Source organism: Seriola dumerili, unplaced genomic scaffold, assembly GCF_002260705.1.
Source record: "Seriola dumerili isolate Sdu_G_001 unplaced genomic scaffold, Sdu_1.0 BDQW01000149.1, whole genome shotgun sequence".
NCBI lineage: Eukaryota > Metazoa > Chordata > Actinopteri > Carangiformes > Carangidae > Seriola > Seriola dumerili.
Genome location: NW_019174404.1, coordinates 12,385,905 through 12,412,914, shown reverse-complemented (window position 1 = coordinate 12,412,914; position 27,010 = coordinate 12,385,905). Strand labels below are relative to the sequence as shown.

Here is a 27,010-nt window from a genome sequence, read left to right as displayed (position 1 = left end):
CTTCTACACAGATGGTTTGATAAGATTCTAAATGTAGCCTCAAATTTCACATTAGAAGCAGCAGAAATATTTTATCATTATTCGGTGGAATCTCCCTGCACTCCAATAAAAACCTCAAAGTGTGACAGAAAAATTAAGCATCCAGAGTTTTTCACGCAGCCACGGAGGATGAATGAATTCATTTCTGTAGAGGCAGTCCTATCAGCTGGGTAATGACAGTGTACTTGTGTTGCTGCAGATACTGTTGCTTTGTTTGTGGGGGAAAGTCTTATTACAGGTTTGTTTAATCTTGTCAAGTCAGCAGACAGGGGCAAACATCTGTTTGATGTGATTTGGTGAGCCGTCCCATTCTGTGTTCCACGAAAAGCGTTCCCACAGAGTTAAATAGCATGCTAGTGTGACATCCTGAGTCATTGTCTTCTCTGCCTCCGAGCAGGCAGTGGTTAAATTTAATGGTCTGTATCCGAGATGTGCTGCGGCACTAAAAGCCCTACCTGATATCTAATCAGAGGCGCAGGCCTTCCAGCTCTCCACTGCTTCAGGGGATCTGTCGAGTCGGCTGGCTCGGAGAGCGGGTCAGAGAGGTGGAGGTGGTGGCGATAGTTGAGAAGGGGCAGGGGGCAGAAGGGGATTACACCACTGGATGTGTTGCTTTTATCCTGGGAATGTAATCTGCCTTAATGCCCTGTGCTCACCCGGGGCAAGGCCAGCAGCTGTGCTCGTTTTTCTCCGGCTTGGCTGTCAGAGCGAGCCGGGCTACCTGTGGGAAAGCAGGCCTGCTGGAAGCTCTCGTCCTCACCCTGGGATCTGGACTGGGCTCCTGCGGTTTATTGGGGGGCCAATCCCTTTGAGACTTACGGAGACGGTGTGTGGTTAGGGTCAACACTGTCTCGGGCCAAGTAAACAGAGATGGCTCGGAAGCAGAGGAAGGGAAAGTCAGTTGAAAGGAGTTGAAAGGGCATTAGATTTGGCAGCTGCTGTGTGGTCCTGATTTTACAAGAAATGCAGTCATAGGAAGTACTCAAGAATGGTAATGTGTAAACAGGACTGGTGCTGGTGAGAACAAAGTTTAGCGAGGACAGATATAAAACAGTGTGGTGTTGTACTGACTCATTTTGAGGAATGTTTCCATGCTGGTGGAATAATAAAAGAGAAACCTGGACGGGGAAGGAAGGAAAGGAAGACTGACTGAGCAATTTAATCTTAAAGTCAACTATCAGGAGTTCAACTGTGTTTGCTTGTGTTTCCGTTTACTGAACAGTTAGAATGAACACAGAGGATCGAGGAATAGCTGAGGACTTATTGCTATAGTGCCAGCTCTGGACTGAGTCTGGGCAGACTGCACAATGACTGATGTTCGAAATAAGAAAAATAAATCACATCGGGCAGATTGCCACAGAGCGCTGGCAGGAGCAAACAGATATGAGCTGACAAGATGCAGGCTACAGTGTGTCGGAACTTTTCACTTTATTTTTTCTCATCATGGATGCACATTGATACAGTTTTGCTTCATTTCTCTTTCTGTCACTGCTGTAGCGAGTCATGGGGAGCTTTTATGTCTGGGAAATATCTGTTGGGCTCAAAAATATGGTTTCCCAGAGTATTTTACTTTCAATGGAGCGTACCTAAAAGTCCCTCCGCTAGCGAGGGGCCTCATGCATTTCAAATCACTATGACCTTCCCTTGATTTGAGTCAGCTTTCTATATCTGCACCACATCAGAAGCCGAATGTGGAAATAGTCAGACGGCACTTTCGCTTTGTCTGGTTAGAGAGAAGGTGCACGGACGAGATGAGGGAAATCAGGTGTGATTTGAGGAAAGAACCTACGTGTGACTTGGCCCGGTTCCGTTCGCGCCCTAAGGAGGCGGGAGAGAGAAATAATGCACATCTTTCTGCCTGTCCCCTCATCCGTAAGTGGTAACGGCTGTTTCCATCAGCCTCTGGGCATGGGCTGTCTGCGATGACACTCTCCATCAACCCAAACAGACAGTCATTAGCCGGGTGGCGCGCTCTCTCTCTCTCTCTGTCTCTCTCTCTCTGTCTCTGTCTCTCTCTCTCTCTCTCTCTCTCTCTCTCTCTCTCTCTCTCCTGCTGCTGCTGCTGCTGCCCTTGTTTTCATCACAGTTAGTGTGAGGGACAAAGACAAACTTAGGTCTCTCAGGACTGTGGAGGGCTCATTCCACAGGCAAGGCTTTTCTCCCCAGCGTGCTCGCAGTGCACACCTCCTTTCCATAATAAGGGCATAACATCTGACTACATTTGTCCCCAGAGTTTAATAAAGATCAGCGCTGACAGGCAGTAAACCAACACAACCACCCACAAGCCTCCAGGCAAGGGCCACAACCCCGGCCTACCTCCTCCCACCTCCCTTTCTCTCTCTCTGTCCTCTTATCCTCGCCTGTGCAGTTTGAGTCTCTCTGCGGAGAGACCTCGGGTTGAAAACCAAAACCATCTCCCACTTGTACAGAACAATGGCTGCGGAGTCAGAGCCCTGAAGTAGCTCCACGCCTCCCCGCCGACGGGAATGCTTTGAACATGCGAACTGTGTTGATGCCGTGCATTACATACTTCTCTGAAGCAGTGCTACTCTTCACACCCACTTGCACCTGTCAGTAATAGATCATATGGACAATAAAGGAAACAATATGGCTTCGCGGCTGGGTGCACTCATGCGTCGTATGTTTCATGTTTTTCCACTTTATGCTTATGCACAAGCTCTCAAGCAGTTAGCTCAGATGTGATAGGAGAAACATAAGAGTGAAGTGTTTAAGCTTGTAACTGCATGCTGACTTTTCGGCCGGCTTCACTGTGTCAAATTTATCTATTTTTATATCCGAGCCTGCACCTCGAGCGATGCGTGAAATATCTACCAATCTTGATGTCCTCTTTCGCCATCTCCTCTCCACCTCTTATGGACCTTCAATTTCATCATACCCACATCATTCTCCTCCACATGCCCAACTTCGTCACCATCCTCATCATCAGCCCCATCATCTTCATAAGCCTTGTGGCCATGACCCTTTATTCACTCCACTGGGCATAAAGCTTATGGACAGCTTTACAGGAGAAGCCCGCTCTCTAACCTCCAGAATCCTAACTGAATAGCAGATGGGCTCAGCTTTGTGTGTCTTTTTATTAGCTCCCCTAAATCAACACCTAACAATGCATGGAGAGAGAGAGAGCGAGAGAGAGAGAGAGAGAGGGGAATTGATTTCTTCCATCTACCAGTTGGCCTGAGGTAGGTAGGAGGTGGTCAGAGGGTAAAGGGTGAGGGGTGATGTAAGGGCGGAGATGACTGGTTATGACTTGGCTTCAATTTCCTGTCTAGGAAGCATGCACATGAAGCTAGACCAGACAGCATGCAGAAACTATCAGCCAGCGGTGTTTTCTTAAGCTCTGTTTCATATTGCACTCCAGTTTATCATAGACTGTTTCATCTCATTTCACTGGAACTGTCCGGTCTTGTGCGTAAACTATCTGCTGCAGGAGCGTAAGTGTAGAGACCATTCACGTGTCAGGATCAAGCAGCATTAGATATCATTCTTTAAAGCTCCATCATAGCTCTATCACATTTCCATTATAAGCTTCTTAACATTTAAATCCATTCCTCATTTGGATATATACTCCAGCATCAACATTCACTTGATACCATTCCACACTGGATCTACCATCAGCCAGTCATCAGAAGGTTGAAAATCATCTCACTGGGAATGATGATTCTGAGTGTATTTCTCAGTAGTGCCTGCATCCTAACAGTGCCTGACCATGTGTAAAGTAAGTAGCCAGTATAGTAAATCATTGACCAGAACCACTCAGTTAACATCAGGCCAGTCCAGTCACAGTCCAACGCATGATTGTCCTTTAAGTGAGGGGATGATATGGAGATTATGCTTATCCCTCAGGGTACATTGAGTATAACTCAGCAGATACTGCTTTCTGTCCATTTTTGGGCGTAAGGGAATTTCTTGTACAGAGTAGACAATAACCGTGCATCATTTTCTGTCCGCTTGTAGGAAGGTTATGTGATCATACCATTAATACTGTTGGTGTGTGCGGAGAAAAGTCTGCGTATTGAGCTGCTTTCATGAGAAGGAGATTTAGAGTCCCTCAACCTGCCTGTATAGTCTCTGGATCTATTGGGTTAGCTGTATTAAGTGGCGCTGCATTAGGCCAGTGGATTGTTGTTTCCCCGCTGCTTCACTCCTCCTGATCACCTCGGAGGATCCACGGAGCAAAGGCCTCATAAACATTTATGTATGGGCTGTGGGCTCCTGTCTTAGGCCACGACTCCACTGGGCAGAAGCCTAGTGCCCCTTTATGCCTCTTAAGAGACTGTATGTGTGTGTGTGTGTGTGTGTGTGTGTGTGTGTGTGTGTGTGTGTGTGTGTGTGTGTGTGTGTGTGTGTGTGTGTGTGTGTATGTATGTATGTGTGTGTGTGTGTGCGCGTGTTTTTGTTTGATTGTTTGTTTCCCAAAAACAGAGAAAGTGATATTCCACTCTCACTCAGGATTTGAATAGTTCACTGATAGCTCTGTGTGCCTCCGGCTGCCTGGAGGAGGTAGTTATCTTCACATTCGGTGGCTCATCGTATGTTTTCATGCTGGGACACTTATCATATGTAAATTGTATAGCTTTGAGCGCTAGAGTCCCCTCAGCTGTTGCTTTCTTTTATCATTCCTCTCAAGCAGCGATGGACACACTAGGGAGCCTTCTCAGAGATGAAATAGAAGGACAGAACTCTACTGGACAACGTGTCTAAAAACAGTAACAAGCTGAAATTTTCTTGGTGACACATCTCACTTGTTATTTTTGTGAAGGATGCCTCTGTGGGATCTTTTACTAATCCCTCCAAGCCTTGTTTCAGAGTTTGGTCCCCAGCAGACACTGTGAAGTGAGCACATGCCTGGTGAACCTGATCAGCAGTCTAAAGTTGCATGCAGGCGAAGCATCCCAGTCTAAACAAACAACCATTCCAAAAAAAGGGAAGTGGTTAAGGCAGGGAGTGAGGGTCCCAGAGGGCAGTCAGAGACCACACTGGTAGCAGACCACTGACGCACATGGAAAATGTGAACAAATACACAGGAAATCCTTTCATAAGAACAGATAGTGAGATATACTTGAGATGAACGTGTTACATGTGTTAAGTGTGTGTGTGTGTGTGCACGTTGTGCATGGAGTTAAAGCCTCTATTCTGTGTGTGTTTTCTCTGCAGGACCCTGGATATGCAACTTTTCTGTTTGAGCAGCTCCAAACACCGGGGAACCATGAAGCCGGCGTCAGCTGTTGCCAAGTGTGCTCGACGCCTCTGCACCAACTGAGGCAGGAGGCCTTGCAAACGCTCCATGCTCCCGTCCTCACCTTCAGCTCAGACATGGCAGCCCTGCCCACTACATCCTTTTTACCGCAGCCTTCTAGATTCACTGTGTCGTCCTCAAGTGTCCATGCAAAACCCCTGTCCAAAGGCCAAACCATCACCCACAGTGTCCTGCCCCTGGGGGAGCGGCATAGGGTGCCAGGATGGTCGCAAAATCCTTCGCTTTCTTCGGGGCCTAAGACCAGTGTCCAGGTGACGGTGGCGGGAGGGCAGCTCACTGGATCCCTGAACTCCGTCACCATCCAGGCTCAGCAGTACCTCGAGGGCATGTGGAGCATTTCCAGGGTCAATAACTTCCTCCCTCAGCCTAGACCGGTATATCTTTAATATGCCTATTTTCACATTTGTTTTACATTTCATGCATTTAGAGGTGATTTCCTTTTAAAATAGTGCATAGTATAATGAGCTTAAATTCTGGCTTCTTGACTGCCTTTTTAACTTGAATCGACATAAATTAACTTAAAAATACATGTGTAACAGCTCTGTCTTCCCATGCTGCAGTGCTCGTCAGGTCAAGTCTTGTCAATACAAATGTTACATTTCAGACTTCAGAAAAGATGAAGCCCTGCAGAGAATTTGTGAGTCAGAACTCTGCAGGAGTGCTGACCTCTCATTCCTCAGTAGTCAAGGAGCCTGAGTGATCTAAGGTCAGAGGTCATCGCAACACTAATCTGCTGACCTCCTCCTCAAGGGCATTTGGAATGACCACCCCACAGCGTCACCATAACTCCTCTCTCATGTTGGATAAGCATTAGTCTGTGCTTTGTTTGATGTCTCAGAGACTTGGAAAGGTCCTGGGTTTTTCCGTCGGTGTCATGATAGCTAATGATTAGTCATGCTGCATCATTAATTGTTAGTCATGCTGTACCTTGTTTGTGACTTTTAACCATTTAGTTGCACATTTATGCAGTTTTCATTGTAAGTGTAACAGTCTCAATGTTTGACAGTGATTTCTAGCATCAGATTGTATTTCCTGCCGCTGATATTAAGATATATAAGTATCGTTGTTACCGATGTGTCTCTTCCCACACTGACGGGAACATCTGGTCTCAGACCTGATTGACAAACATCTGTGACATTCTACACCAGGTAGACTTAGTGTACAGACCAAACAGCATGTGCTAACATCGTCTAGTCCTTGCACTTTAATATTTTCCATCAGATTCATAGATGTAAATTTTGCCATTTCTGTTCCAACTGTGTGGATAACTGCAGCCTGTCAAGGGTCTTGGCAGTGTTAGTCCTTCCTTTCTGCTTGAAAATTGAAGACAGATTTTCACTCCTCCCTTTAATGTCAACAAGTGCCTGTAGAGATGGTTTATGGGAGGCCATCAAAAGCTTTTAACTGCATGTACGCAATCTAGGCCAAATCAAACGGCCTGGCACAGAAGGGAGCGGCTGACTTGTGTTCTCCATCTATGTGTCTAAAAGCAATTAGTGGCCCTTGGAGCTTGGATGAGTTGCTCAATGCCACATAGCTGAGGTTGGCGCCTTCCTTGGACAGAGAGAAATGTCCCCTCAGGACATGAAGTCACGAACACAGCAGAAATGTGTGTTATTTTTCTCAAGCTTGTTTCTTTCATTAAAACCAGATCCTTCAGAATGACAAAAACCCACACCAGCTCTCAAGGGTTGGGAGTTAAACACTGCGCTGAAAGGCACCAGTTTTAATTCATGATTCCCTCTTGGTTGCTTTGTAGGGAAAGCATTCAGAGTTGTTCAGACAAAGAAGCTCTAGACTCTGCGTGTGTGTGTAAAATAGAAATTCTTCAGTGTGTCAACCAGCAAGCCTGGGGCGCTCCCACACACAGCCCACCTTGAATATCCCATTTGGGAAAAGGCTGGTTAACATCTGGAATGATGTTTGTGGTCATTGGAATTGAAACTATCTGACTCCCTCTTTGTAATTAGCTGACACTGTTTCATATGAGTGTAGCTGCCTTGAATTGCGCAAATGGCACACAAAGGCACTTTTCTGAGACATTCTGACGCAGGTCTAGAATCTGATGCAAAACCCCAACTTTGATAAGTATTTCCTGGTGTTATTGTGTGTTTGAATGTAAAGCTTCAAGCAGTTAAAGTAATCCAGAAAAACACATTACCAGCAGTGTTATGCAACTATTCAAAACGGGAAACTGATTGAACCAAATTTGCAATTCTCCCTTTGCGCCATAAAATCCAGAACCACATGTGCGCTAATCTACAAAGACCAAGTGCTCTTAACCCGTGAGGGTTTCCGTTATTGGCCTGCTAGTTGCCTGCTATCAGGGCCTGCTCCTTTGCCACCAGTGAGAAGCCCAGCAGGATGATCTTGGCTGCTGCTGCTTTGGTGCAGCTGGGCCGACATGGCAATGAGCCACAGAAAGCAACAACGACAAGAGAAGAAAACGATACAGGAAGGAAAAGGAAGGACAATGCCCACTCATGCCAAATTGGGAAACAATTAAAAATTTTGTGCAATTATGTCTTGGCATTTGCTTGAAAATAGTGGATGTTTTCCATCACGAGAGCTAAACATAAAGGCGTATTATGTTAGCCCTTTTCTCTCATTGTAGGACTCCAGTATTGTTAGAAGTCTGTCCTCACCTCAATTGGTTTCTGTTGGTTACAGAGGCCAGCCAAGCCTGACAGGCAGATTAACACAGGGCCTATTTCACCCCAGCAGTAATCGTCTGTTGACCGCTGGGATCAAAGGTCACAGAGGGATCCTGTAGTCTGGGTGGGTGGGGGTGGGGGGGTGGGGGGGTGGGTGGTCAGCTGATGGGAGGCTGGCCTTCTCGGTTCACTTCAGACACTGGAAGGACGATCTCTTTTCTTTCTTTCCACTCTCTCCTGCACTCTCTCCATTATTTTCCGATCTCTCTCGCACTGTCCCCCCCCCCCGCCCCTCCCAGCCTCCTTTTTTCTGTCTTTTCTTGGCAAACCAAGGCAAAGGGATCAGGGAGGGCTGGGGGTTAAAGGGTGGAAGGCCAGCTCATTACTGACTCTCAGTGCAAACGGCCTAGCACACATGGCTCCACTGACACAGCCTAATTAACTGACCGGGGGATAGATTGTACTGTTCAGCCAGAATCAGGGCCAGTCCAGGTCCAAGGCTACAGAGAGCAGCTTGGCTGAGGGGCTTAAGTCCCCAGTCTTAATACCAAGGGGAATACTCTTTGATAGGCACTGTGATGAGCTCAAGTGTGTGTGTGTGTGTGTGTGTGTGTGTGTGTGTGTGTGTGTGTGTGTGTGTGTGTGTGTGTGTGTGTGTGTGTGTGTGTGTGAGTGCACCTACATGTCTGTAGTTTATCCATTTTGAGCCCACAGCCCATCTCCAGCGGTGACCAGCTGTCCCTGTATGCTCCTGAAAATTCGCTGCCACTTGATTTTAAAACAGACGCTGCATCGGCTCAATCAGTGACAGATTTGATGAGCTATACACATCAGCTTCCTGTACGGCTGTGTGTGAAGTGCTCTAGTCTTTCATACCAGAGTGTAATGGGTCTACTTCCCTGGAATGCGCCAAGTTCCTAACCTGTCACCCACACCAGCATGGTGTGAGGCTTTCCGCTCTGGCGGCTGCATGAGGATCTGTCTTCGGCTCATTTCAGTTTGCAGCCAGTTTTTCCATGGTGTTCCTCTCAAGTCATAACTTCACACACCGCAGCTTGATATCAGACTTAGCCTCCATGATGAAGTCTCAAGAGAGCAAAACCAGACCTCCAGAGCAAGAATGTTGATGCTTAACTCTTCTAACAAGCTCAGAGGGAAGAAATGGGAATTCATGACATGCACTTGCACTGCAGGTCCACGGTTTGACAAATGGTCAGCGGAGCTTTTCCCGGAAAAGACAATGCACCCAAGCTTTAATATAGCAGCGCATGTAAAGCTAACAGTGGCGGCACTCTGCAGAGCAATAGCCAAGCCTCTCATGTGAATGTCAGAATGTAAGTATGCCCTCACATCCTGATGTATAGCTTTCACATGTCAGGCCTGGCATATAAATAGTACAGCTGTCAACCCGTTCTGACAAATGGCAGATAGTGGAAGGCCAGACACTTTATAGAAAAGATTGTAAAGGATGTTATTTTAGTTGCCAAACATGAATCTAGGGCAAACACTGGGGTGGTAAATATGCGGAGGGCCTGAACTGTATTTATAATACATATATTACACAAGTCAAAAGGCACTGAGGCTGCAGCGCTGTGTGTGCTCAATTCAAGGTCGTTGCTGATTGCACAATGTTCATGTGTCAGTGTTATAAATGTTTTTAGGAAAACTCTAGCCTTTATTTATTTAATTTCCGATGCTGAAAACCCACAGAACTGGTTCTTGTCAGCTGCTATTGATCATTGTCCTGCAGGATAAACTAGTGGCTCCGGTGGGGATTAACCTTTTGTCAGTATGGTGACTCCAGCTGAAGTTGGCTTTTGGCTTGTATAATTAGCTCTCTGTACTCTTTGTGTTGGTCTATAAGCGACCACTAACTCACTGCAGGCTGAACCTTGATGCTCCATGTCCAGCAAGCAGCACCGCTATTTATTTCAACCTTAAACAGAAACAGAGGACAGGAAGGTTTTAATGTATGAATGGCTTCTATTTTATCTGGGCTACCCATCTGTAGCTCTGTATTAAAACCTTTCCATACTTTACATACACAGACCTTATTTACATGATTTGTTCTCCCACATTCAACTGATTAGAGATGCTGCAGCACATACGTATCAGATGTGTAGACTTACAGGTGGTATACCCAGTGTAGCTTTGGCATTACTTGCCAGAACTAATTAATTACCAGAACTAAAACAAAGCATCCCACCTCATTTTATTCCTAATAATCAAGCTTCCAGAGCAGAGCGTGCCCATGCAAGCACAATTCAGGTACCTCATAAACATTTAAGCTGTGATAGAAATCTCCTCTCTCATGTGATGGTTGATTGTTTACTCCCTTTGAAACTTGCTCTTAGATAGTCTGACTCAACCTGCAGGATGACACGTTCCTCATCCCTGGTGCGTAAAGTGCCAAATTAGCCATGGACTTGCAGATATAATCGGGAGCAGAGTGAAGTAAATCGCTGGTGATTTAATTACTAATTAAATGTGGGTTATCACTTAATTACAGTAGGCTATAACTAGAGCAACCTCGAGAGTGTTGCCAGAATCAATGAATGGTGCAGCATCCTTGCCGTTCTGAAGGGAGCTCTCTGCTGTGGATACTGCTGACTCCCGCTAACCGGAGCTGGCTGCAGCAGCTGCCTGTCCATCTGTGGCAGAGGGGAAGTAAATGGAGTGGAAGGAAGGTGGGCAGGAGTGATAAAACCTGTAAGTGTTGGCTGTGGTCTTATCTCTGTATCTGTGTGTCAACAGACCCAGGGTTTGATAGGGGACGCAGACAGGGATGTCACAGCCCCAGAGGCCCCAATCACCACCATGACCACCACCACCACCAGTACCAGCAGCAGTAGCAGCAGCACCCTGACGCCCTGCCGACTGAGGAGCTCCAGCCAACCGGGACTCCCTGCGCCCGTCACCAATACCTCCACCTCCCCCTCTCCCTCCTCATCTGCGGCAGCCTCCTTCTTCATTAGGTAAGCACCTCCCCCTTCCTGTCAAATCACACTGCATTTGAGCCTGTCAAAGCGAAGAGAGATTAGACCGAGTTGTTGTGGTGTTAAATGAAGTGTTTAGTGTTTGCGTGTGCTTGTGTGCATACGCACCTGCGTGCATTCAAGGTTCAGTGTGTGTGGGTGTACAGTACATTAAGAGAGCTGGAGATGAGATGTGCACAGACTCGCCTTCAAATGTCTGCCGAAGGTCATGGTTCATGGTGTTAACATCTATGTGGGGCACCTATTCCATGGAGATGTTGTTCTTGCCATGGTTGAATTATAGCATGCCTTGGGATACGCACCATCATGGGACTAAATGAACCTTTAGTTACAGGCACCAGTGCCCATGAATGGATAATAGAATTACATAATTCGATATGAAGAGGGAGTGTCTCACGCAGGGGCTTAGGCTAAAGCTGAGTATTGTCCTGAGGTATTTCATGTTTAGTTATTTTTCTTTCTTTGTTTTGCTTCTTGAACTTAAAACAGCTTCTCTGGTTTTTCAGTCACAGACAGCTGCATATTAGATCCTCCTGCAGCTGCAGTTCAGGGCTCTTATTTTGTAATTCAGTGAAACCATTTGGCCCCAGTGTATCTCAGGCTGAGGGAGGCTTTTTCAGCACTCCTTGGCTCTGGTGTTGTTGTTGCCCCGGAGAATACTTCACCCTCTCCAGGCGGGTGGATGGCTGGTGCAGTGTGCTATATTGTCATTGATAGATTCCCAGCCAGGCTGGTCAGTGCATGCATTCCCTGCCTCTACTCTCCAAGGAGAGCTGTGTCATAATGAATGTTGGCGAAAGGAAAGGTGGCTAAGAATGATGCATGGGGCCATTGAAGCTCTGCACCACAGGAGGTGAAGGGACTTGTGGAGTGTGACAGGAAGCCCATGGGGGATCCGTGTGGAGCTTAGGTTTTTTCCAAGCACCCCCAAATGGAGTTTGTCTTGCCAGCTTTCACAGGGTCAGAGTATATGAGTGGGACCATGAGACCTCTCCTTTGGCAAAGGGGACATTCCACTAAATATGCAACTTCCTGTGTATCTCGCTTCCCGTCACAAGAGCAGTGGGTCTGAATAACACCAAGGTGTGGCCCTTTGCTAGACAGGGTTAATTCCTGACACTGATTTATTGGTTCTCATGTTTTCTTTGGACCTGAGCTCAAAAAGAGTCGCTTAAAGAGCCATGTCTAGCCAGCCAGGGTGGGCTAAAAGCAGGGAAAAAGAGGGAGGTGGTCTTGTTTTTTCCCTTGCAGCAGGTCCTGGTGGGGCAGAGGGGGTGTAGGTGGAAGTACAGTGAAAGGTTCCACCTTTCATTTCATCCCAGAGATAATTTGCTGCCAAGAATGTGGTGTTTTACTTGGCCCAGAGAAACACAATGATGATGGGCCAGCTTCAGGCAGCATCACACTTCGCATTTAGAGAAAAAGGGTGGTGGAGATGTGCACTGTGCTTGATTCGAAGCACACCCACTTCCTGACCCTCTGCAGCTGCAACAGGAATATCATCATCATCATCATCATCATCATCCTCATATTGTCGTGTTTGTTTCATTTTGTTTTTTGTGTGTCACTGCTGATTGAAATGTAAGCCCCCCAAAAATCAAAAAGAACTGAATCAATCAACAGATTTTTGTTTTCTTTCAGCTCCGGTTGAAAAAAAAAGAAAGTGATGAAATTAGTGTCCTTCATGTTTTAGGCTTGATTGAAAACTCTTATCTGATTAGTATTCCGTTTTGTTCTCGAAAGATACAATTAGTGGGATGCATGTGGAAATCCTGAGAGCTCAGGATGTAGGAACGGAATAACCAAACAGCAGTTTCTACCCCAATGGAGTGGAGAAGGCTCCTTAGACACTTGTCTGACATTCACTAACACTGTTCCACTCAGAGATGAAATTTTAATTAGAACGCAATTAGCTTGAGTCTAGCTGCTCTAGCTAGTTTGCTGCTGAGAGAAAAGACGAGTGTGATGAACTAAAGCGATTCATTGTTTAATTTTTCATTGGAAAAATAAGTCAACCATTCAGCTGGTTTAAAAAAAAAAAGCATTTAATTTGTTTCATTTAAGATGTGTACTGAGTTGAAAAATCATTTTAGCAGAAATGTCGATTTGATAACCTCGGAGCCCAGCAGGTCCGACTCACTTTTTTGACAATTCCCGTGCACAAGACAGTAATGTGTCCCCTCAGATTAATTATTTGTGGCCCTGAACCACTTAATTGTGCATTTAAATCACTTTATTCTTTTAAAAGGCTAATAATGTCATGTTAAAACAACTGAACATACTGGATTGTTTTAGTTACTTAGTGGTCAAAGCAACAAATTAATTCAGAATGTTAGAATTATGGTAATGCATTCATTACCTCACATTTATGTTGAAATTAGTTTTGGCTTTTAGATACAACACTTTGGTACAACATCCTTGAACTTTATTTTGCAGATTGTTGATGTGATTTGTTTGAACACATATTACAAATTATTAATTTGAATGTTAATTCAAGGGAACAAATTACTAAATTGCATGTATAAATATCAGATTTTTTTTAAAATCCTAACAGAAGCCAGGCTGTAAACGTAAAACTCTGAGCTCTTTTTTGTCTCTGTGTTGTTGCCTGTGGGAGAATTTTCCCATAAAAGTCCAGCCACCATGAATATTATCTTGTGACACTTCTGTTTTCAGAAATTACAAAATGTCTTTGATCACAAAATGAATGTATCTTTTAAAGCATTTTTCTTTCATCCTGCTTCCTGTCTCTGGTAATTGTGGATAGTAGCCTGAAACACAGATGACCCTGAGGTCAATGATGACCCAATGGTAATTAGACTGACTATACAGTCGCAGAGAGACAGGAACAGTCAGAGGGCAAACCCTGACCGAATGGTGTGTGTGTGTGTGTGCGCATGTGTGCATATCATTATGTGTGTATGTGTACACCAGAGTATTACTGGGGGTGGGGGGTAATGAATTTCGAGCCATGTGTTCAGCTGACTACCATGTTAAGCGCTGATTGCCTTGTGACAGAGCATATGATTAGTGTATTGACACAGCATTGTGTAATGAAGCCAGGCAGAGCTCACAGCAGGGGCTAGGTGGTGTGGCTAACTGCCGCCTCACAGATCCCTCTACCCATCTCTCTGTTCCATTAACACCTGCTGATTGTGACGGTGTGTTTATTACCCACCGTGCCCGTGGGATTTTTCAGTGCACACTGCTGAGAGGAGTCGCCTGCTCAGTTTGCAGTCTACTTTGCTCAGTGTGCTCATTTCTGCGCAGCAGCATGAGACATTATCCATGGCCTATTGTTGGTTTATGTTTGTTTGGAGGGGGTGCTGGTTCATTTTTTGCTTTGTAACCACACACTAATCACACTCAGGAGAGGGATGATTTACTCAGTGCAAAGACACAAGGAGGTAATGAATAGAAGAGTCCAGAAGACCTTGGAGACACAACAAGTCAGTAGGAGATTCAGTGACGTTAAAGACTTCAGAGGTGGCACCCAGGCTGGCGGGCAGGCTGCTGCAGGGGCAGGGCGGACAGCTGTTTGCTGGAATGTGGCCCTGAAGGAGTGTCAGGAGGAAGTGGTTTTATGGTCGTCCATCGTCCACCCGCAGCTGCTGCCCAGGTGAGTGTTTGCGCAGTAATGACTGTGATTGTGCAGAAGGATTCCTCCTGTAATTGTGTCAGCGTGGCCATTCGGCCCAGGTTCTCCTGCAAAGACCCTGCCTTTGTGTCAGCAACACTCAGTCTGCCCTTTATCCCCCCCAGGCTGCTCTGAGTAACCATAGAAACAAGTCATTAGCTTGTGGAAATAAAATGTGACTGATTTTTCTTTCAAAAGTGGAGATTGGAAATCAGGAAGTTGAAAATACCCACTCTACTCCATTGGAGTAGAATTTAGTCAGGGGGAGGGACAAGCATCTCTTCAATACTGAGTGCAGTGTGTTGCAAAGTGGGAGCACTGCAGGATCACAAGTGATTGTTCATGTTCTGAATAACATGTTGGCTGATTTGCTGAAGTCCATTGTTTAATCATGTGTATAGGTTGATTGAATTTTGATTGGATGAAGTTTTCATGAGAAACTCAATACACCCTATGTGTTTGTTTGTAAAGGATGTGTTGATGCTAGCATGTGTTGATGCTAGCATGTGTTGCTGGGGGAAATGCAGCAGTTTTGACTTCTTTCATGATAGGTGTGATCCATACAGACAGGCTCCAAGCGGACGAAGCAGGACGGTGCTGTGTTTGGTTGGCTGTGCTGTGATTGACAGCAGGGATCTCTGTCACTGACAAATAGGCAGGGCAGATTATGTGGAGCAGAGGGGTCGAGTGAGCACACTGGATCTGGCCCCCGCAGGGGGATAAAGATACAGAGCGGGGCGGTAGCTGCCTGGGACGAATGTGCTTGTAAATGTTGTCATTCAGTAGGCGTCCTCAGGCTGATGCTCCATTCTGACAGCATCAGGAGCAGGAGGTCTGCGCCTCTGGAGAACAAAATCGGATTCACTACCATGGGAGTCAAGTAAGTTTTGCTGTACACAGACAGCACAGAGCTCACATGGATGTGTGACTCTCTCCTTGTGTGTGTTTGTGTAGTAAGGTGTAGCAAATGCACATTTGGGTGTCGGTTTTTGATTCAGCCTGGTGAGCTGTGATGTCTATTGTTTTTCTTTTCTCTCTTTCCTCTGTCTTGCTCTGTCACTCTCTCACTTTATGTTCCTTTCTGTGTCGCTCTCTCTTTTCCGCTCCGTGGATTGTGGGAGTTGGGCTGTCTGGGCTCCCTAGAGGTGAGAGGGTAATGGTTTTGTGGATTCCTCCACCGAAGTTAGAGCTTGAGGAGAATATATAGCATGGCAGGAAACATATTGCTGAAATGCTGGCTCCATTTTGAGGAAACAACCACAGTGGAACTGAAATGTTAATGCTACCTCTACCTCCAGAGCCTGACAAATGACAACTGATTCATATTAATCTGTTGAATCTGAGCAACACATGCCCAGGGCAACGAATGGCTCATCAGAAGTATTGAGTGGGTGGATGGTTGAGCTGCTCTGTGGTATTTGTCTTTGTTTACTGTCGGATAAAACACCAGCTGGTATTTTTGCTGCCATAATCAGGCTGATGGGACTAATGGCTGCCTCTGTGCAGTGGCAGACTCAGTGGCAGCAGCAGCTGAGGCCATGACGGCGCTGCAGCCTCTATATAAGCCCAGGTGCGAATCCATCCAGTGCCTGTCAGGCGCCGTCAAGGCTGAGGTGTTGATGGAGATCCAGTCTGGCCTTGCAGCCTCAGGGATCTACAGCAGATAGATACATCCCACTACCCTCATGTGCCTTCTCATCCACCCTCAAACAGCAATGGGTTGCTTCTCTCTCTGACTCATAATCTTCCATGATTCTCAGGTAACAGACATCATTGTTTTCTGAAAGATTCAATCTTTACTGTACCCCTGCTTCACAGGGGTATATGCTGAATATTATATGACAAATTCTGATTTGGATTCTGTGAGTTACTCTTCTTCTAATCTGACTTTGCTGCACAGCTGAAGCACTGACTTCACTGTGGCAGATGTCCTTGCCTCTTGCTGGGTGTCTGTCTCTTCCCTGGGATATGATAACATTGTGTGATAGTGTTGTGCCCCCTGCAGCACAAGGGTTATTGGCACTGTTGTGACGGGCACTGTAGAATCACTTGTGCCTGTCATCATGAATGGCAAACAGCTCCAGTGATGGGGCAAGGAAAAAGCCGAGGGTTTGTTGCAGCCTGCGTGAGGGATAACCCGGTGCCCTTTCCCCTGTTCCCCCAAATGAATCCCTGAGTCAGGAAGTCTGTCTGGCCCACTCACATAGCCTGCAGGGGGACAGTGTGTGGGGGGGGGGGGCTGACAAACAAAGAGCTGAAGCGCTGACTCAAGTCTGTGCACTCACCCTGGGTCCACGTGTACTAAGCCCTGAGGGGAGAGTGGAAAGCACGGACATCCACTCCTGACAGATTCCTTTCACGCACGGTGAAATGAGAGGATGTGGAGCGTAGACCTCTGTCCTGTAGGCCTGTGCCTTGTTCTTGTAACATAGTGCTGCCTTCTTCTTTCAGCATGCTGGTAAGGGTTGACAGGAAAAGCCAGTTTGTGTGAGAATAGTTGAATGTGGGCAGGAGAGGTCACGCCCTCAGCATCAATCCCTTTCCAACTCTGTTTGCCTGCCCACGTTGAGCATTCCCCATTCAGCTGAATAACGGCTATAGTTGCCCACAGGGCTTCATGATCAGTACATTAGTGTTATGTTATAATGCCCGACTCTGCAAATTCTTTAACCCCTAGCCTGTTGAATGGATATTATGCATTATGCCTGTGGGAGCTGAGGGATGCCATCTAAACCTCCTTAGTGCCCCTGAGTGAAAGTCATGCAAATGGACTCTATTATCCTTGTCATTACAACCGCAGTGGCTTCTGCATTATGGTTGAGACACAGTGTGAGAGTGTGGCGGAATAAGAAAGAGTGAATTGCAGTAGCTGGTGGCGGGGAATATGCGTTGAGGAATTTTATGACCTATTGTGTGCAGACGCAAAAAGAGAGCCGGTGGCCTCCGCTCCCGTGAGCTGCCTTTATGTCTAACAATCCAGAGAAACAAAGATGGCTCCTGGTGGAGCTTCCCAGGCATCACTGCTCCTCAGTGCTCAGCCACGCCACGGCCTTCTATTCAACATGAATAACTAATAGCTGCCCAATCAGCGCTTGTACGTTGATTTCCCCAAACGCTTGTGCTCTATTTTTTTTCTTCAGAAACACACATATGCAGCAACCCCATGCTGGATGGGAAGGGCCCAGCTTTTTTTTTACGCATGGAGATCAGATTACCACTGAGGATAAGGCCATTGTCAGGGCAGGTGCTTCAGTGTTTACCTCATCACCCACAGCTTCAATAGCTGAACCATTTCACCGTGATCATATACTGTAGATTGTTGACACTGTATTATTTGCAAATGCACACATTTTGCTTCACTGTAAATTGGTACAATATATACACAACCAGCTACATTATGACACAGGGGAAACATAATCGTGCTTCTAGTACATATTCCACATGATATTTGCAGCACAATGTGCTTCTTAGTGGAGAGTTAGAAAAGATTAAGAGTTTTTGTGTAGGATATTACACCCTCCACCCGCTCTCGTCCAAGAACATACTGCACAAGCCAGAATCTTGTGCAGTACACGTGAAAAAAACCCCCCCAAAAAAAACCACTGTATCAAACTTAAAGTAGAGAGGAGGATTTATCTCCTCAGCGTTTCTGTCGCTGCTTTCTGCATGCACATCGCCGTGAATGGAGCGGATTATAGTTTGTAATCGGTTCACGACCCAACACGTGAGAGCCAGCTGTAGTGTGCTAAAAATCCCATTATCCCCATACGCTCTATGTGGCCCAGTGTGTGTTGCACTGTGTATTTCTGTGGCTGACTTTATGAGTGTGTGATACAGGATAAACTGCTTAGCTTGAATAATGCGGTTGTAGTCACTAACGTCTTAGTGGCGGTTCTCAGGGAAAACATCTTCCCCATGTGGTTAGATCAGCATTCTTACAGTATACAGTGTGTCCGTGATGTGTTTATTGATTCGGCTGATTCCAAATGATCATTTTCACTTCATCCACGACTCCTGCATCTGATATCATGGCCATCTGACTGACAGTGCTGCTCGTTTCACCTGACTCGGACCCCCTCTAGTTTATGTTGGGTTTCCCATTGACTTGAATAAAGATGAAAGATCAAGAAACACGTGTTAAACCCCCCCCCCCGCGTTCTGTCTCTCTGGACAACCCACTGATTAATCACCCCCAAATGTTCTGAGCAGCCTGCGGGCCTGTTTGTTGTGATAGCCTCTTTGTGGAGAAGTGCAAATAAATAATCGCTAGGTGTCTTACCCTGGCGGCAAGTGATTAATGAAGCAGAGAAGTGGAGCAGAAGTATGCTGGCTCTCTTCTTGTCGGTCTGTCTCTCCCACACTCATCATGCTCTGAAGTTATTCTCCATTCTGATAGGAGGTTATGTGTTAATCCAAGAGGACATTATATCTGATCGGGGGAGGCATCCTCTTTTAATAACAGTCCTCATTTGTTTCTTGTATATCCAATAACCTGCTTCCACTGTGTGCTGAACCGATTTCTGAGACAGGAAACGTCGCTCAGGTGGTGATGACTTTATGTGAGAGCCAAGACTTCTTCCCTGCATGCCCTGAGCAGAACAGCCTTCCTGAGGTTTTCAAGGGAAGATGTGGGTGGGATGGTGGGTGAACTGGAGTTCAACATGTGTATTGAGAGTGTGAAGTTATTCCAGATTCTCTGCAGCCTTGGAGAGGAGCGTTGCAAAATACCTGGAGCAGTGTCTGAGGAGTAGAGTGAAAATACACTGGAAGAGATGAAAGCAGCTGTTAATCTTTGTCAGCAGTGCCAGGGGTGGGGAGGCTGCAGTCTGCAGAGCAGGGAAAAACATGTCTTCATTATCATCTGTCACCCATCAGCTGAAAAGTGAATTTTCTTCCAAGACTTTTATTTTTGCTGCCTGAACCAATTTTGACGCAATAGCTGAGCGTTTTCTTTTCCCCACATACTTCCAATGCTGCCGCTCTCTGGAAGCCGCTCCTAAACAAGTTTGGTCAATTGCTAGAGATTTTCCTTTGAGGACCTTTTGACTCTCATTGCAGGCATTTTCAATTCTTTCCTCTAGGGGCCTTTAATTGGCCCCTTAACTCAATGACTGACAAATGGGTCCTGCAGAGTTAAGTCCCCTGCTTTGTTCCCCTCCACATGCCCTAATGTTTGAGCTAGTTAAGGCCATATTAGCAAGATGTGTTGCTGAATGCTATGAGGAACAATGAAGTCAACTATAAAAAGAATTATAGCCCCTGACTTTTACCCTAAATGCCCTTCCTTTGCTTACCTTAAAACCCTCCTTAAACCCCTAACTTGGCAAGAGAGTTTTGTGGTCTTTCTCTGTGGGTATGGGAGGAATAGGTAGGGATGTGAATGGGACGATGGGTGCAGGGTGTCTGGAGGCGCAATGCTTTATGGGTAGGGCATTAAACACAAAAACACGGAAAGGCAGTTTTACCACAAGAAGGGTTTGTCACACGCTGTGGATCCTCTCCGCGCCAAAAAAATATTCCCTCCTCCATCATTAAGGCGTGAGCCTTGGCGTAGACACAGAGCATCGTCTTTGCAAAGTCCTTTGGGAGGTGAAGGTCTGCTGGCATGAGTCTGTTCTTCTTGATGTGATGTCCAAAGGCACAGAAGATAAACCTGCTTAACATATTTCCCTTGATATGCGGAGTAAAAGGAACAAAGAAGTTGCTTTTACTTCTGTGTTGATACAAGCCAGTGCTTAAATCTACTGTTGCTTACCCTGATGTACTGTAGCGACAAACCAGGCTTTCTTGAATATTGATGAGTTTTTTCACTTTTTGGCGCCAACTGTTCCATTTATTCTTGGCCGACTGGGGATTCCCATCTTTGGGAATAAAGCAATTCCAAGCTGGCTGTGGCATAGCCCCAACGATCATTTTTTCCTGTTTCTTTCTCAGGCAGAAAATGATTTACCTCCTCATGGACATCGCCTCACTGGCACAGAGCCAGGCCCACTGATCGAAGAGAGGACTTGGCTGTGCACCCTGCTGCTCCCTCTCTCACTGCCTCTTTCTTTCTGTTTCACCTGCCTCTTCCTTGTACTGACTGTGTTTGGACCGTTTCTTTCTTTCTCTCTTCTATTCCATCTCAGTGATCTCCAATTTATTATTTTTTCATCGCCATCTTTACCTCTGCACTGCCTTTTCCCCATTTCCCCACTAGCACTCTTTCTTCTCCTGTGTTTCAAATGATCCCTCGTTATTCAAGCTATTCTCCAGAGAATGCCCTAATCCCTCATTTTCCACCTCAGTCCACAGACTGTTTCAAAAGAGTTCTGAGGAGATGGTGACAGAACAGGTTTGAAAACCCGGGTAGAATTTAGGATTAATTTAGGGAAAGCTGCGTGTTTCTCTCTTGCTCTGACAGAAGAGCTTATGCTGAAGAGCTTATTATGACATGACTGTGGCAAGTTAGTTGCAAATGGTGACATCAGTTTTTGTCTAGAATCTTTTCTATGATTACACATTGTACTCACAGATGTTATATGAATGCATTTGGCCTTACCTAATTGGCTGGGGACTGGTTCAGTGAAGATGTGTGTGCAGCCTTGGGCTGTCAGCAGTCAGCGCACAAATGATGCCCCATTTGGTATTCTGTGTCCAAGGCCAGACACCGCATGAACAAAAGGCTTGTTGGACACCTTGTTGGAACAAAGAGCTTTTCTAAAAGGCCTTGGTTGAATGTGTTTGGAACGTGCCAGGCAAAATATTGCTCAACCGGACATCACGTTCATTGCTGTCTGGTTTAGCTGGGATCCATTTATCTATTTCTGAGGATTTATAGAAAGTCTATAAATCCTAGCCTGGAGGTGTTTGGCCACTTCCTGTAAACTGCTGCTGTATAAACTGACACGGGAGAGAGCAGCTCTACCTTCAGACTACCATTAAAACAGCCAAGCTGGAGGAAGCAGGCTGGCAGCCAGTTGAAAGCTTCAGAGCTTTGGATTGATAAGATTCAACTGACGGCCAGATAAGCCTGTTAGTTCTCTCTTCCCTTTTAATGTATCTGGTGCTGCAGAGGGAGACAGGAAACATTTTTATTTTAAATGACTGGAAAGATCTGGGTTTTTGGTCGATGCTAATCTGAGTGATAAGGTAACCAGACTGCATGGTCTCTGTATCTCCAGGTGAGAGTTTTTTTAGCTGCTTCTGTGAAGTAGAATTGCACATTTTCACGACAATTAACATTTGTTGCACCACATTCCAAGATTAATCACTGTATTCAGGGGGCTGTGGCCTCAGGCATTAGTTGTTTTGAGTGATAAGAGAGAGGAAGTGAGAAAAACTAAATTAATGTTTATACCAGTGGTCCCTTGATTGCAGGGAGACTTTGGAAAGGAGACAGACTCATTACCAGACTAAACCTCAGCGCCACACAGGAGGCTTGGATCAGCTTTGTCATGCATTTGACAGCCTGTTTCTCCATTATTGTCCCTATGTGCCCAATGCTGTGTCTCAGGTAACCTGAATTTGCTTATTTCTTTGGGAAAGCCCACCCTACGTGACCCCCTCGGCTTTTAGTGTTGGAGTAATGCATATATTTATACATGAAACGCCATACATCTGGGGGATGCTGACACCCACAGCAAACAGTCTTCTCTGACCCAGTGAGATACGGCTACAGTGGTTGACTCTGAGAAAAAGCGTTTTATGGTGTGGGGGAATCTGCCTCATACTTAATGTTCAGCATCCTGACCTCACTCGTAAATCTTGTCTGGGTGGGCCTTCTCGCTGCCAGGGCTGGTTGGCAGAGTATGACATCATCTCCTCTTGTCTGTGCACCATATGAATGTGTGTGTTCACGGGCTGATGTCATGGTCGCTTAATCACCACTGAAGCTTAGCAGCGGCTGGGTCACACTGTGAGTGACCTGGGCCCGCAGCCACCGAGGCCAGCGCAGAACTGAAAATTTGTTTTAATCCAACCCAAATTTAGCAAAGAGCAAACCAGGCAGTTGTTCTGTCTGCACATTAGCCCTGTGCTGATCTAAGTCTGTATTTCTCCTACGGTTGAGCTCAGTTGGTAGATTTATGTTATTCCCCCACACCTTTGGGGCACAGAGCTGTTTGATCGTGTCAAGGGCAGCCCATCAATAAGACGGTGTGTACTGATTTTAGCTCTGGGGAGGTTCCCTATTGATTATCTTTTGACTTGAAAACATTGCACCTCACCTGATAGACCCACAACACACATCCAGCCCAATCAATCATGACCATCTGCTGATATGGCATTTTGAGTTTGACAGCGACTCCGGCACACAACAACGTGGCTTCATGCACATACATCCCTTCAAAAAACATCTCACAAATGCCTTTTAACTTCTGATTCCAGGAATCTCCAGCAGCGAGCGAGCCTGACTCATTGTGCTGTAGTCATTATTACCACAAGATGTTGAGGCTGGCTGGAGCCCAGTATTCCCGTCTCCATTCATGAAGAGCTATGCCGGCCTGCTAATCAGCAGCAGCAGTGCAAGGTAGACTCACGGTGGGGGGGATAAAGCAGTCTGATATCAGACCCAGTGATCTGATCCCTGCATGAATGGCCAGAGCAGCCTTATCTTGTCTGCAGAGGGAAAAAAAGGAGAATCACAGAAAGGAAATGTCAAGGATAGTAAATGTGGCCAACATGGTAATTAGCCACAGAAAGGGGGCTACCTAAAGAGCTGTATAGCTGGCCTGAAGAACAGAGACAAATTTGCACAAACAAGCTAATGGGTGCACCAGCTAATGATTCTCTGGGGCAGAGGAATTTCTCTTGTTAATTTGACAAAGCTTGAAAAGAGGGCTGGAGCGATTATTGACAGCAGGCCAGAGTGAAGCTTTGAAAGCAGCAGGCAAACACAGCTTCTCCACTCTCTCTGTTCTCCAGTCATTGACCTCCTCTCCTCCTCCCTCACTGTCACTCCCTCCGTAGGTGAGGACGAAATATAGATGTCCTCTCTCGAACAAAGGAGCCGGGGGACCTTTTATTTCAAACGGTCCTTGATTTTACATCTGTCTTGCTTTGGCTCATTTATATATATTACAGTCATTATCTGTCTCTGAGGTCTGTTCAAAAGGAGACAGTGACGGAGCTGAAATGCTATCAGGACAGTTCCAACTGTGACTGTTCCCTACTATTACATCATTTTGATATATAACACTTGAAACCACATTGAAGGTAGCAGCAATAGGCACGAGACTAATGACCGGTTGCGCTGTCAGCAGGGACCAGTGTCCACATTAGTGTTGTCTTCATGACCGTTGCCTGTCATGATTCAGAGGGATTCAGTGTTAGCGAAAACACCTTCAGGGGACGGTTCCTGCTCTTTAAAATAAAGCCACCTCAGGCGAATTCATTTGGACACACTGCAGAAAAGCAGAGGTAAGCGTGCTGTGGCAAGGAGGAAGATAAAGGTTATGTGATATATCAAACTGCTTCATTACTATAGTTTGCTCTCCAAACAGAGGCGGTGGTGGCTTTTATTTTTTGCCTCCAAATTTAATCGTGCAGAGTTCATATACAGGGCACTGTGTCAGAAGGAGAGCTTGGTGTGTGTTTGTGCTGAATGCACTTTCATCTGGCAACTCTCACACCCACTCTGTCTGCCGATATGTTGTAGTAGGCTCTCTGCAGCCAAAGCAGCAGCCTTTCAAACAAGTCTGGCTGGTCGGGGGCTGAGAGGGCTTACTGGTAAATTGGCAGCCCAGGGAATACAGGGTACTCTCACCCCGGCGCTCGCCCACTCACATGCTTTCATTCCCCTTTTTACCCTTGACCATTGACTGACTGCACTCGTTCTCGCTGGCCAACATAGATCAGCCTTTCTCAGATGTCATCTGTTCATTGTCTGTCCTCTCCCTCGCTCTCCTCTTTGCTTGCATTCTTTTTTTTCTTTTTTTTTTTTTAAATCTCTCTTAGTTTTCCAATTGAGTCAGAGCATTGCTCATTCTGGCAATCCATCTTTCTGCTCTTAAGTATATCCTTCCTTATCTGTGTGTCACTCCTTATGATTAATAACACTCTCATTCATCTGGCTAATTACATCCTTCAACAAAGGCAAAAAAATACAAACGTGCACAAGTGTACACTCACTACTCACACAAACACAGAAACGCACATACACACTTGTGCTCATGCATGCATGCACTGTAGGCATACTAACCAAATCTGTTTGAAGTGTGGGACCCTAAAAGAAGAGAGGGCTCCTGTATGCATTAAGTATTCATGTGACGTGTGGTGGGGTGCATACGTGTGTGTGTGTGTGTGTGTGTGCGTGTGTGTGTGTGTGTGTGTAGAGAGAGAGAGAGAAAGAGCACTCGCAAATTGCGCCGCAAGCAGCCAGCAATCGAGCGCTGACACCTCGTCTGGCAGTCGGAGGGAAAAGGGGCTGGGCTGAGGAAAGAAAGGGAGAGGAGGGAGGCAGGGAGAGAGCAGGGATGTGTGTGTGTGTGTGGGTGTGTGAGTGTGTGTGTGTGTGAGGGAGAGTGAGAGAGAGAGGCAGGGAGAGAGAGAGAGAGAGAGAGAAAAACGGCAGGACAGCTGCCAGCATTTCACCGATAGCAGGAGAAGGACTGAGAGGCGGAACCAGAGTAGGAATTTCTCCTCATTCTCAGCCACCCAAGGAAATCTTCCAGCCTAGCCAGGCGTGCTGATTCTCTCCCCCTCCTCCTGCCTGTGAGCAGCAGAGACTCTGGGAAGGACCTGGGCATCAGGACCTGCAGCCACTCACAGCAGACACACCACAGTGGATTAACTGAATGAAAGAGAATCATGCAGCCTGTGGGATGAATGCAGAATCGCATGTGAAAGAAGGAGTGGAAAACTGAGTTGGGGAGGAAGCTGTCGCAGGTTTTTGCATTGCTGAACAGAACTTTTGCAGGTGAAGAAGCATGGAAAGAGTTAGAGGTGCTTTAGTGGCGTATGAACAGGGGAGGTGCTCCTTCTCATCCTGACCTCCTAAGAAGCTCTCTGGACTTTCTGCACCCCCCCTCACTGTGAACCTACTGCTTTTCCTGCAGGGTACTCTTCCTCTCTGCCCACCTCCACCCTGCCCCACCTGGCGCTTGTTCCACTCGGTTACTATGACGCCCACGCCTCCTCCTCCTCGTCCTCCCTCCGCCCCTCCAGCTTCTTACAAACCTCTGTGAAATCAAGTGGAACCTCGATGATTGTGATCGGAGCAAAGAGGACCCCTGTGCCCCAACTAGTGAGCAGCCCCGCCTCGCGGTGTTCTCGGCGACTGTGCCGGCGTGTCAAATGTGCAAGTAATGGAGAGCAGTGACAACACAGACATGGACCGCAAAGTTGAACTCTATCAGTTGTCTCTTTTTTGACTATGACCATAAACTAGATAATGGATTGGAAAGAGCTGTAAGTACAACACTGCAGCATTTTCTTCCTGGTGCATGTTTAAGCAAACCTTTGGTTCAGTTTGTGAAGCGCTCCACAGAGCAGACTCAGCATGTGAATATTTTGTACAAACTTGAAACTGACTGATATCAGAGCCTCTGCTTTGCTAGATGCACAGTCCCTCCTTTGAGCATTTGCAAGCTGTGTAGGGAAACAGCTTCATTAGTATGGAGATGGGGAGTGAACAGGTGGACAAGCTGTTGTTGTTGTTGAAGAAATCTGAGCCTCTCCTGACCACCTATTTTCCATTGACCGATCATATAGTTGGGAAACGTAGAGACGGGAGGAAGGAGAAGGAGAGGCAGGGAGAGATAGTGACAAGCAATTAATTTCCCTGTGTACATGTGGTCGTGGCGGGGAGAAAAAAAAGTGATATCATCCTTTTTTCTCACATGTGCACCAATCGTCATTGTGCAGCATGAATTCAATCTCAAGGTTACAAGCTCCAGCAATGGCTTGTGTGCACTCCTCACTGGTCAAGATAATTATATTAAATCAGTACACTGCTCTTACCTGCCTTTCTTCCCTATGTGGTGTCTTATGGTGACTCCTGATGCCTGATTTATCTCTTTGCTGAAGGAGCTAGAGACGGAATGAGGTGAGAGAGCAGGAGTGAGAGACACAGACAGAGACGGGGTACATTTATCTTGAATGAATGTGCTGCGGATACCTCTCATAAATGCGCATACACACACACATAGTGGCACACAGCCACGTGTACTCTGGTGTAGTTTCCCTTTTCTTTCTCTCCATCTCACATTCATCTATTCCATCTCATTTTTTTTTTCCGTCACACGATCCGTCTCGCATGCTATCACACATAGGCAGCTCCCTGGGGAGAACCTTCTCCTGTAGCCTTCTTGGATGCAATAATTATTCCATCAGCCGGCAGTGTGTTCCCTGATTGTGCTCTTGGGCTGTCGCTGCAGGGGGGCGTACAGTGGAGAGGGGACTGCTGAGGAGAGGAGGGGTGGGGGTT

General features: G+C 46.3%; 1 protein-coding gene across 1 annotated transcript in view; it reads left to right on the top strand.

Annotated features, from left to right (window-relative positions):
* kif26a (kinesin family member 26A) overlaps positions 1 to 27,010 on the top strand; it is a 66,481-nt gene that overhangs the window by 21,729 nt on the left and 17,742 nt on the right. Inside the window, exons 3-4 of the mRNA XM_022750418.1 lie at positions 5,215 to 5,691; positions 10,726 to 10,946. Of these exons, the coding sequence (XP_022606139.1) occupies positions 5,215 to 5,691; positions 10,726 to 10,946 (698 nt within the window). The remainder of the gene's footprint in view (positions 1 to 5,214; positions 5,692 to 10,725; positions 10,947 to 27,010) is intronic.